Source organism: Cydia strobilella, chromosome 2 (assembly GCF_947568885.1).
Source record: "Cydia strobilella chromosome 2, ilCydStro3.1, whole genome shotgun sequence".
Taxonomy (NCBI): Eukaryota; Metazoa; Arthropoda; class Insecta; order Lepidoptera; family Tortricidae; genus Cydia; species Cydia strobilella.
In genome coordinates this window covers 6522299-6535588 of record NC_086042.1, presented here as the reverse complement: position 1 = coordinate 6535588, position 13290 = coordinate 6522299, and the positions used below count along the sequence as shown (strand labels likewise).

The 13290-nt window shown below is 36.0% G+C and overlaps 1 protein-coding gene across 1 annotated transcript in view; it reads left to right on the top strand.

Moving 5' to 3' along the window:
- LOC134750280 (homeotic protein proboscipedia) overlaps window positions 1-13290 on the top strand; it is an 80631-nt gene that overhangs the window by 64335 nt on the left and 3006 nt on the right. Inside the window, exon 3 of the mRNA XM_063685444.1 lies at window positions 13045-13187. Coding sequence (XP_063541514.1) covers window positions 13045-13187 — 143 coding nt within the window. The remainder of the gene's footprint in view (window positions 1-13044; window positions 13188-13290) is intronic.

Here is a 13290-nt window from a genome sequence, read left to right as displayed (position 1 = left end):
TTTTTTGTATAGATGGTTGTATTTGTATATTTGTAGTTGTAATAAACTGGAAGGTTGTGGTCTTTAATCCCCACTGCGACCGCTATCCTGCTTGGGGATTCCTCAAACCTAGCTCTAAATATATATGTAAGTATGTATGTTTTTTTTTTTCGATACGAGGAGTTTTAAATCATTTAGATTGTACTTACGTTTAGTCATAAAATCATATTTGTATATTCTTATGTCACCTTTAGTAACTTCTTTATGTTACCAATATAAACTATTCTATATGTTATGTTTTTATGCTAGTGTAAATAATTTAATAAAATAATATCTATAGCTAGATTAGGTAGCGGTGTTTACCTATATCTAATTGCCTAACAGATAAACACGCCTACAATACAATACTTTAAAAGAAATTAAAACAAACATAAATCTCAACAAATCTTTCTAAGCTCCTAATGCCATAAAATACTTCAGACTTTGGAATATCGTGACCTTATCTCGTAAAAATGGCAGTTACACCCTTCCCTTCCAGCCCAAAGTTCGTAAACACTAAGAGAGGAGCAATGAAATTAAAAATATGTCTTAAGGGCAATTAGGTTTAACTTTTACAGTGTCCTATCGCCCCTCGCTCTTTTCAATTGTGGGGAAAGCTTTTGGTTGAAGTAAATTTTATTAACTAGAGTTCTGACTTTTGAAAGTTCACCTACCCCGCTGAGTAATGCGGAGAGCAAATTGCAACTTAACTGAACTGAATGCTTCTGACTTAGCGAACTTAATGCTCGCTGTGGTTTTACTCTCTTTATTGACTTTTACATACATAGCGGAAGAGCTCTGGAAGAACGGTAACATTATGTAAAAAATCTAGCTATGCATTTAATTTTTCTCAAGCTACAGGTGACTTGCCGTATGTAGGTAAATAGCTATAATAATAATTAGATACTACCTACTCAATTTGCCATTTCAACCTATATTTCATTTGTTTTTTTATTATCCTTTCCTACAGTATCATTTACCAAAACCGAACGCCGTAATAAACAAAACAAGAGGCCCCATTGATCCACAGTACGGCACTAGGTAAAATGAAATTCTTAAACCTGCTACTTGGAGCATTGACGAAGTGTTTAACAATAAATTTCCATTTAAAAAGCCACAAGCCGAGGGGAGACCGGGGCGAGGGGGACGCAGCTTCCGCCGCTTTTTTCCTTCATTTCCTTTCGGCCGCTGGGGCCGCCCCATGCTCTAATAGTAGAATTAAAACGTTACTTTGTTTTTTAAACATGCAACGTAAGGATAGATAATGATTTTATAGCCTTGGAATAAAACGAATGTAAAATGTTAACTAATTTTGAATACTTACTTATAATATTAGGCTTAGTTGTGTGCGTATAATGTATGTACTTATACCTATATATATTCGTCGTACGGGTATGTAGATTATAATAAAATTTATACACTTTATACCTATTTTAAAGTCAACAGTAGGAATTTTCAAAAGCCATAAAAATATTTTATGTAAACTAAAACCAGCAAACGTATAAAACATTTTCATAAATGTTTTTTATACGTTTGCTGATTTTAATGTAAATAAATAGACAAAAATAAAGGAGAGAAATATTTAATATACAAATCACATGCGAATATGTAGGTATGTGCATGACACACGAACATGTTTAATCTTTCATTATACAAAATCAATACCGTCTTAGTACCTACAACTACACTTTTCTTTTGTTTATACCAAATTTACCTACCAAATATTGTGTTTTAAACTTAAACCACAAGCGAAACTCCTGTGTTTTAAATGGAGAAACATAGTGAACGCCGCATAAAATATTGGCGGGATAATAATTAAAAGAAGCGATAATGTCCTGCGGTGAGAAACGACCGCGCCATCCTTTTATTTGATAAATAAAATTTATTCCACCGCTTCTTCGGGGGTTATGCGGTAAGCCGATCTTGAGGTTTCTATCACTAGTATTATTGATTACGAAATTTTTACAAATATAAAAGTTTACGTATTCGTTTAAAAAAAAACAAATAAACAAATGTCAATCATACCCAAGGCACGCTTTCTCGCATGCATTAGGTAATTTCAGGTTTAGAAATATAATGAAGTAACTTTCAAAGCTACTTAGATTTTGACGTTAAATGTCGTATGATATAACATGATTTCTACCCTTATATTTATTATTTAGTTATTTATATTGGGTTATTTATTGGGTTAAGATTGAACGGGTTTTTCATGCGGGGTAAGATGAAATGCGGACGATTGTCTTACCCCTCATAAAACCCCGTTCAATCTTAACCCAACGCATCCTAACATTAAAAAAACCAAAGATTCGAGCATGAGAATTGAGGAATACGTGAAAACTTACGAATGTCGTTAAACTATTGATGACTAAGCTTTTAAAATATTATTCTGCAATAACCAATTCAACCTTGCCTGCACCGCATAGTTGCATTTCGCAACAACTTTGGCAAGTTCGCACCGTCTTTAACTATTGGCTATCAAATTTAATTTTAGCCGTTTGTATGAAGGTCGTGTTTGCAAAGATATTGCATATTTAAAGGACATATATGAAGTTGCGTAAGCCGTTGAAAGTGTCCCGGCCGCAGATTACATAACGGTCAAGCAGATACTGTTGTTACTCTCACTATTGAGAAATAAGTAAGCTTAGAGTGCTCACTCCATACATAGATATAAAAAAACATATTATAATAAGTTTTAAGCGAGCTTTGCGAAAACTTATTTGTAATAAGATTTAAGCTTAGGTATAAGGTATTAAACGTAACTCAGGGAAACAAAGAAAAAGATGGGTTGATGACTTAATTTTGACGACCGGTCTGGCCCAGTGGGTAGTGACCCTGCCTGTGAAGCCGATGGTCCTGGGTTCGAATCCCGGTAAGGGCATTTATTTGTGTGATGAACACAGATATTTGTTCCTGAGTCATGGATATTTTCTATGTATTTAAGTATTTGTATAAGTATTATATATATCGTTGTCTGAGTAACCCACAACACAAGCCTTTCTTGAGCTTACCATGGGACTTAGCCAATTTGTGTAAGAATGTCTCTATGTCCCTATAATATTTATCATAGAAATTGCAGGAAATACTTGAGAGAATAATGCTACAGACAAAGAGAAATGGAAAAAGATGGAGAGGAGGCTTTTACCCTCAAGGGATCACACATCGTAAAAACATAACAAAAAAAGTCAATTTTATAATGGAAGTGCGAGAAATAAAGCTTAAATAATAATAATAATAAGGTATTAAAGTTTTAAGCGAGTATCAAACTTATATACTTTCCATATAACTTGTTATTATTAAGTAAGTGTGGAAAGGCATGTATGGAGTGAGCACTATAACCTTACTTATTTCACTATGCTGTCACATAACACCGTCTGTCAGAATGTGCCAAGCAAGCATTTTCACAAACTGACAAACATTCCAAAACCAATATCATTGAGTTGTAGACAAGCGCGTCCTAATAATAATTCTGTCACGCTTTTCGGTTAATCCGTTAATAAGACATTTAAAACTGCCTGCACTGCTTCACGAAATTGACGGATTCTTTTTAATATTTTTATCACATGACAAACGCAACCATGATACTCCTTTTGACATGCTTCGCGAGTATTGTATCTGCTATAAGTAACATTATATCATCTGTTACAGCTAGGGGTTTTTCTTCCCCCGCACTTTACTGCGCTCTAAATATTCTCCGGGCGACAATTGCGATTATGAAAAGTGCACCGTTATTTACGTCCCGACCGTTTATTTTTTGTCCCCTTTCAAGGGCAATTAAATGCCGCCAGTCTTAAAGCTCTTTGCATATTCCGTGGCGCCTTTATGGCCATGCTAATAAATAGTAAAGGTCGATGTTTTTAAATGCAAAGAAACAAGCATTAAATTAAGTTTAAGCTTCAAGTTAAAATCAAGAGAAATGAAAACGGGTCAGTTATTATGTAGATTTCCATGTGAACACGTTTGAACTAGGTATTCTTGAACACTCAAGATACGCATCATGATATCACATCATATTGCGATATTTTATTGTGATATTTAAGACCCCAGTTTCCTGTCTGGAAAATATTTTTACATAATTTGATGTGTATTAACCATAGCCCCTACGGTTGACTTTTACCAATTTCTTGATTATTGCAAAAATTAGGAGCGAAAAACAGTTTTATACAAATTTTTAAATGCTCCTATCTCTTATAATAATTAAAAATACGAAAAAATCAAACGTAGGGGCATAGCTGTAGTTGATATACAACAAATTTGGTGTATCCAGTATAATGTTAATATCCAGAGAGGAAAATGAGGATTACGTTTGTATGAAAAGGCGATTTCGCACGGATCCTCCACTTTCGTCTTAAAGGAACACGATATTTTTGTGTTTTTTATTGTTTCCGACATGTAAATACTCAGATATTATGCGTGTGCCTTCGAATAATGAATGTCTTTTCGCAAAATTTGTATGACAAACTTTCAGGAACACGAATGCCCGTAACACAATTAGGAAATAAACTTTTAATGCGGAATTAATGAAATTTTCTCGTCGACGGAATCGAACCGGGGTCCTGGGGGACCTGTCAAACTCGTCCAAACTTCCGCCTGTCTGTCCCGGGACAACTTTTAATAACCTTCTGTATCAAGCAAATGGATTTTGGCCACTAGCCGAAGGTTCGATACGTTTCAACTTAATAAGTGCTCATCTGTGGGAAAGCTGAAAGGGTCAGGATACATATTCGTCCGTCCATTAAAAATGCATCGTAGTCTTGTGAGTAACGATTATTGAAATATTAATTCGATGAAAGTAAAGTACACCAAAATGAAAAATTAAGAAAATTTAATTTTCTATTCATATTTTATTGTAGCCCAATTTCTTCAATATTTAGTTAGTTACCCATTGATATAAGGCAAAGTTGATTTGATAGGTGGTTGTTTGATAATTTTTTATCATCTCTTTGGGTGATTATGAGTCTGTTTGAAGCTTTAAGAACCAACGTGCCTGCCGAGAATCGAAATTACGTTATCTACTTGCATATTCGAGGGATAAAGACGCAGGTTACTAAATTTCTATCTTCGCGGTAGGCCCTCAAATACTATCAGTTGCTATCTTTGTAGGGTCATCGGGCTATTTCCCGTCCATGCTCTAGTTTTCGTCCACTTGACGAATTAGCAAATAATATATTACATTTTTAATTTGCTACTTGCTAAATATCATTTTTATGAAGATAGATATATTGTTCAGACATTAAGGATTACAATTAGTCCATATTTTTGCAGCAATGTAGGTTTATATTAAAATTTCGTCAAGTGGACGAAAACTAGCGCAATGACCCTATTTGATTTGCTTATTTAGATACTCAGCAATTATCCTTAACATATTTTATATCCCTTTCTGTTGAAATTTTAAAAATTATAATAATGTAGCGACATGTAATGGTTGATTTCGTCTGCAGGGCAAATTAAAACGCGATGGGCGGCATGCAACGAGTAGGCACACACACACACACACACACACACGTACTACGAACACAGTATGGCGGCATACCCACCACTTAACTTTAATTCCAAATTAATGCAGAACAGAAGCGTTTTATGCAAAATATAACTGCAGAATAATGATGGTGGAGCAGCCGCGATTACTGGATTTATTGCGAACTTTCTACGTGTATTATACTATAACATTCTAATGTTATGTGCAATTTATGAAATAGGTATAGTCTTGATCTGTAGATATGAGTAGTTAGCTTTTTTTACTTTAAATAGGGATTTTTTTTGAATAAATATTTGATGTTGTAGACCCAAAGAGTTATAGTTTGAGAAGTGAACTCACCCTTCCATTTAAAGCCCCAAGGTCAGAGACAACCAGTATTAAGGCGTCTTAGGCAACCCGCCGCATTCACCGCATCAGATGCGCCGCAGATAGCGGCCCCGCGAAATTGAACGTCTTACATCTGTCTCCTGTAAGCCGCTTATAATTGATGCGACTACGTCAATCCCGCGATACAGCTAATCGGAAACAAGGCGTGATCGATTGTCGTGTCATTGTGACAGTTACGCTGATTTCTGAAAATCTGTCGAAGTTCCTTTACCTACTGTGCGTACGGCCGCTTTCTTAAATATAGGACAACATTAGTCTGGCGCTCTGGTGACCCGCTCCAAAATCATAGGTATCTATAGAGAATATTATTACTCGTAGTCATACGCTATTCCGGCTCTCCCGCACATAATACAAATGTACAATTAGTTCTTGAGCGATAATTGACGCTTGTCAAAGCGGAGACAAGCTGTTGCTTCATTATACAACAATGTCTTACATTATTCAGCTGTTTGTAAGATTAATAAATATTTGCAAATTAATAAAGACGATAATTTCACAAAACAAGCATGTACTAAATTCCAAGACAATCTAATTATAAAGAAAATACCTGAAATAAATGCAGTTTTCCACTTGAAGTCTCCTGTGTCACAAGGAGATACTTTTACCTGAGCCAGTTGCGATGATAAGCACTTTAAAATCCCAGTAATCATTTTATACTGTTCACGAAGTCGTAACGGCAATGTTCACGTCACAAAATTGAGGAAAAATTTACTTTTCGCTCGTAGAAATATTGAATTTTTACATTTATGCCTTTCACACCTCATAACGTAATATTTCTCAGCGAAATCTCCCTCCCTTTGGTAACTTTTCCGTTGCAGCAACATTCAAAATAAATGTTTGGTGCTTTGTCAGGGCGGGCCGTGTATGCCACCTTTACACGCGCGCTGAAGGCTGATATTATTGTGTTATGTTATGTTTTATATGTTTATACAAGGTTCGAGTTCAACTAACTCACGACTACGGCCATCACATTTAAAAAAATATATAGTTCAGTTGCCTAACAGTAGTTATCACAGCAAGATGCAGGTTAACGTCCTGCATTAATTGTTAAAAGTTTTAGTATTCCATAAAAACCGAACACAGCAGTGTCAGTCTGTATGTGTGTCATATGCGTTTTTAGGGTTCCGTACCTCAATAGGAAAAAACGGAACCCTTATAGGATCACTCGTGCCTCGTGCGTCTGTCTGTCTGTCCGTCTGTCACAGCCTATTTTCTCCGAAACTACTGGACCAATTAAGTTGAAATTTGGTACACATATGTAAGTTTGTGAGCCAAAGATGTTTTATTTATATCTTTATCTCCGAAACTCTGGGTCAAACATTTTGAAAAAAATACACAAAATAGATCTTTACCTATAGATCACCGGAAAACCTATTAGAAATGTGCAGTCAAGCGTGAGTCGGACTTAATTACTTAGTTTTTGATCCGACCCCTACGGGTTTTTTAAAGACATTTCACATAAAAATACATTGTTTAAATTGTGTAATGTACGGAACCCTTGGAACGCGAGTCCGACTCGCACTTGGCCGGTTTTTTTTTGTATATAATATTACTGCAAATATATGCTAACGCGATTCCGGCTGTTGAAACTTGCCAACATACAAACATTACAATGACTGTCTTCCAATACGTGGTGCAATACAAATGTGGCCACGACATTTAGAGCGAGGGGCGTCGATCGCTCTAATGGGTCGACCGCCAACTGCCCAACACTAATTAATCCTTTACCGGCTCTTGATTAATTATTTCAACTTGCCTCCGGCTCTTCTCCACGCACTGCGAGTAGTTTACACTTAATTGTAGCAATAGGCCTGTTGCTGGGCTGGATACATTCGTCTTTGTCGTAAATCTTTTGTTTCGTATGTTTCTTTATTATTGAATCGGTGTTTGACGTCTTTTAATACCTGCACTATTGGGAGCACGATTCTTGCACAAGATTGTGAATTATTTTATCAAATTTTCCTTTAATTTTAAAATTTTAGGTTATTTATTATAATCATTAAAATAGTGTATAAATTTACTAATTATATGGAGCTTTATTTGTAGCTGTATTGAAGTAGAGATCTTGGGAGCATTATTTTCTTTGTTAAATTAAACCCATACCAACTTATTCTGTATTTATACTATTTATATTTTATTGTTCATCTATTATTAAAGGATAGTTTTGATTTAGCGTATATGTGATATTTTCCTGTATTTATTATTTTGCAATATTCTGTTTATTACATTAACATTTCCCATCCAGTCCTGACTTAAGTGCCACCTAACTACAAAAACCAATATAGTAAATAAATAATAAATCATAAATGTTTATTGCAAACCATGGTACATATGTTGTTACAGATGATAAAGTTTCACATGGACCCTGACAGGGTATAGCACATATATTCTTAAAAATAGTTCTTAAAGCTAGTTCTTAAAACTAATGCAATGGCGTGGTGAACAATTTTGCCTGTATAGATATAGATGCTGGTCTTCCAGGAACTCTGCAACAGAGTAGTAGGCTTTCTGAAATAAAAGCGCTTATAATTTTGTAGTAAAAATGTTGTTAGTTGTGGTATTTCTTATATTTATTGGTATTTGGTTGTATATTATTATTGAGCTTTGAGCTGTAATATGGGCCCTTTTTGTAAATGTTTAGTATCGGTTCTGGCGGGATGAGTTTATCGTTCCGACGCACGCTATTATAGAATTTAAACAAATGATGGTTGTTTCTGACAAAAGTGGCTTTTTCCAAGATATATAAAGAGGGTAAAGTTAGAATTTTGAAGTTTATAAAGTATGGTTTGCAGCTTACGAGTTGCGGTATATTTGCAAGTATGCGGATACATTTTTTCTGTTTTAAAAATATGTCATATGCGTCGGTGCTATTTCCCTATAGCATGACACCGTAGCGTAACCAAGCTTGAGCGTGTGCGTGATATGCAGAGAGAGCGAATATACAAGTATCAAGTAAAAGACAACCACCACACGTACGCAAATTGTAACGGCACCACAAACATTTCAATAAAATTCCATTTCACCCCGGTGTCCGCCGGGCGGACACGGCGACTCTTGACTTAAGTGATGTAGTGACCCTTAATCCGCCGTAAATCTTGCCGAGGGTTAAACAAGCCTGTAACACGTCATTTATTACCTGGACTGCTGGGTTTACGACCGAATTTAAACGCCTTCGCATATTAAAACTATCTACTCGTATCTACTACATAGAACAAATTCGTATAAATGTAGCCATTTCGATCAAATATATTGTAATATGAGGGTACCATAGGATTTTAAAAAATATTTTTTTATGAAGAAAGATCAAATTTTTATGGTTTTCGTAAAGTTGTGTAAATATGGGGAAAATCTAAATAAATCTTTTAACATATTTTTAAGTTTTCTTCCATTTTTTTGTAGATCAAACTTAAATAAAAATAATAATAAACGACTTTCTAGTTCGTTACATTCGTCGTATGGAATATTTAAGATTTTTTTTTAGTTTATGTTATTCAAAAGCTAATTTAAATCCAGAGGCTATAACAGAACACATATAGCACAATATCCGATTACTTCGTTACACCGTAGAAGCTGAAACTTGCTGAAACTCTATTCTCGCCCCGCTGAAACCATTTTTTTAAGAAATGTATTAATTAGGTACTCTCCCACTCTAATGCAATTAAGCGTGTAAATGATTACTGCATTCATTTATATATAATTTATTTTCATTACTCAGAAGAAATGAGGGACCTAGAATCCAACGAAAAGTTGTACATTTAAAACATATCTGGAGCATTCCACGAAATTGTCTACCATTGTCCCGTACTTACGTACGCAAATTTTTCCTTTTTAACCGACTTCAAGATTTCAAAGGAGGAGGTTCTCAATTCGGTTGTATGTTTTTTTTGTTTTTTTTTTTTTTTTTAATGTTTGTTACTCCATAACTCCGTCATTTCTGGACCGATTTTGAAAATTCTTTTTTTGATTGTAAGTATATATATACAGATTGGTCCCGTTTTTGTCAAAAAGCAGTTCTGATGATGGGATCCATGAGGAATCGAAGGAACTCCTCAAATGTTAAAGGCATACATATAGTGATTTTAGTATTTTCATCAACAAATCAAGCACTTACATTTAAAAAAGTGACATTGATGAAGTGGAACTGCTGATGATGATCAGAACGGAACTCGTCAATGACGCATAGTTCACGTTTGGCGATTTGTCCTCTTCGTTATGTTTGTTAAGCAAGTTAGGTTTTCAAGAAACATTTTTGTCAAGCTCGAGTTCTGATGATGGGATCCATGCGGAATCGAGGGAACTCCTCAGTTGTGAAATGCATACATATAGTGATTTTTGTATTTTTATCAACAAATCCAGCATTTCCATTTTAAAAAGTGACATATGATAAAGTGGAACTGCTGATGATGATCAGAATGGAACTCTTTAATGACGCATAGTTTACGTTTGGCGATTTGTCCTCTTCTTTATGTTTGTTGAGCAACTTAAGTTTTTAAGACATATTTTTGTCAAGCTCGAGTTCTGATGATGAGACCCACGAGGAACCGAGGGAACTCCTCAAATGTGAAAGGCATACATATAGTGATTTTTGTATTTTCATCAACAAATCCAGCATTTACATTAAAAAAGTGACATTTGATGAAGTGGAACTGCTGATGATGATCAGAATGGAAATCTTCAATGACACATAGTTCACGTTTGGCGATTTGTTCTCTTCCTTATGGACCCAGACCTAAACTTGGACCTGGACTCGGACCCGGACCCGGGTCTGGACATGGACACCAACTCGGACCCGCACCCGGACCGAACTCTGACCCAAACTTGGACCCGGACAGCCGGACACGGACCCGGACTCGTATCCGGACCCAGACCCGGACCCGGAAATGCTACTAGAAAAGTGGGTTAGGTGGGTTGGTGCGTTTTGAACTGCGATTCTCACAGAACAGAACTGCTATCAGAAAAGTAGGTTAGGTTAGGTTAGAACTGCGACCCTTACAAAAACGAAATGCTACTAGAAAAATGGGTGGTTTTACCTCCTTTTCTACATAATTAGGCAAAAGATGCTGTCTTTTTCATTTTATTGTCTGGAATCTAAGAGTGCACCATGAACAATAAGTTTTTTGTTTTCACCAACTTTCAGCGGCATCCCCCATTGAAGTCGGTTTTTTTTTCCTAAAAATTATTTTTGTTTCCTTTTCTGTAACAAATGGTCAGAAATATGCACAGAAAAATAATCATCTGCTTTAACGCCGAAAAAAAAGTCGCAACACAGGAAATAAAATGCGTTTGTACGGGACAGCCCATCTGTAAACCCTTTACAATTTACATGGTTTTCAACAATTTTACTACCCAACTTGCAAGAATGGCTATACTGATTTGTCGCAAAATAGCCTCGTATTCAAACCGAAGTTTCCCGAGTGGTCAGTGGCGCGGAAGTGGACCGCGATAATGCGAACATTATACGAGCCTCTCGGAATTATGCGGCCCTATTACACGACAAAAACTTACTCAACCCCCGCACAAGATCACGCACAAAAGTCCTGCTTGTCTGACAAATGTATAATAATATTATGTAGAGTGCAAACGCAACTACTTGTGGTCCGCGGTTTTCACTGTCAAACATGGAATACATATGTACCATGCCTTACCGCGAAAAACTAACGAAATTTCGGATCTCGTTTTACGCGGTAAGCCCTCGGCTAATTACTGCGGCGTAGCACTACGAAATTTGATTAACACTGAATAATTAAATAAGTAAGTTTTGCCTTTCTTTAACATGACATCCAGCGAGCACCGTGATTAATAATATTAGTAGGTACCTACTATACAAATAAGTGTAGTCCACCTATAACTTTTAAATCTGCTCCATACTTGTACTAAAACACTCATTTAATTAACATCTAAACGTAATGCGTTATGCGTTGAAGCACTTGTGTAACCAACTGTCCCCACTCGACGACTGACCAGAGGCTATCGAGTTTCGGCTCCAGTTAACTTATAATTTAGTAATGTTGTTCTAATTTATGCAGTCCCAGTTCACTTGTGCCAGCAATTCTGCAACGGCAGCGTCCGCATTTGGGACAATACGAACCAATTCTTATAGCCTATAAGACAGATCAATATCTTGTCATACTTCCTATAGGCACATAATACATAATCTTGTAAGTACAGAGAATAATAGGTCCAAATTAAAAATAAACAAATCAATTGCTTTATAAGTATTACAAGGTATCAAGAGGAATAACATTAATAAAAATCGAAGGCTTTTTGGCGTTCTAAATTACACGAGAAGCCAAATTTCCAGAATAAAATCGAGATTTATTAGATTCTCTTTTTTTTGCTCTCTTCGTAAGTGTCTTAATTATATATTAGATATTATAAATAAATAATTGATTTGAATCAAGTCATAAATAATTATTAAGTATAAAAAAAACTGAAATTAATTATGTCGATTTTGAGCACCATGTCTATACGCTGGTGCATTCATGTGGAACCGAAGGGCAGTTCCGAGTTTGACTGACAGCTTCCCCGGCCAATGGCGTCCGCGACCTGACGCTCCTTGTCAATCATGCGCAGCGACCCTACCACGCTCTAACAACCATAACACAAAGCAAACTAACCCCTGCCCCCTCTTATTAAATGCTATATCGACCGCACAACCACGCGACAACTCCTGGCTGCTCGTCACGCAAACGCGATCGCCCCATTATTCGCCGCCCTTTTGTAATTTGAATTTCGAATTCCAATTCGTATTTTGTGGTAAAATAAAAAACGTTTCGACACAATGGCGTCAAGGGCGGTGCTCTAACATGCGATCAAGTTATTACATTAAAGGAAAGCGCGCCCGCGTACCTCGCCATCTATTATTGAAAGCTTCCAGGAATTATTTATAATCAACTATACCTCCCTACTGGCAAACTATAAACTTCATAAATTATGGTGCTTCGCAAAACACCGCAAGAATCAAAGTTGCGAAGACAACGAAAAGTTCTAGATATTCTTTTGTTTCCACTGAAAATCAAGATTTTAAATTCGAAGTAAACTATTTGCTCAAAGTGATTTAAATAGGGACTTATCATGGTTTTGTCTTATTATTATATTTATTATGTAGACTCATGTATTTGTAGAGATCCAAATTCATAAGATTTTCTCTATCGTTGTTACAGAGAATGGTCTGCCACGAAGATTGCGGACAGCCTACACAAACACGCAACTTCTGGAGTTGGAGAAGGAGTTCCATTTTAACAAGTATTTGTGTCGTCCGAGACGAATCGAGATCGCGGCCTCCTTAGACCTCACCGAAAGACAGGTAAAATCTATGAATATAGATGCTCCATTCTATTTAAAAACGTTAGGATACAATACAGACCACCGTATAATTAAAATTAATGTAATAGTAAATTACGATATAG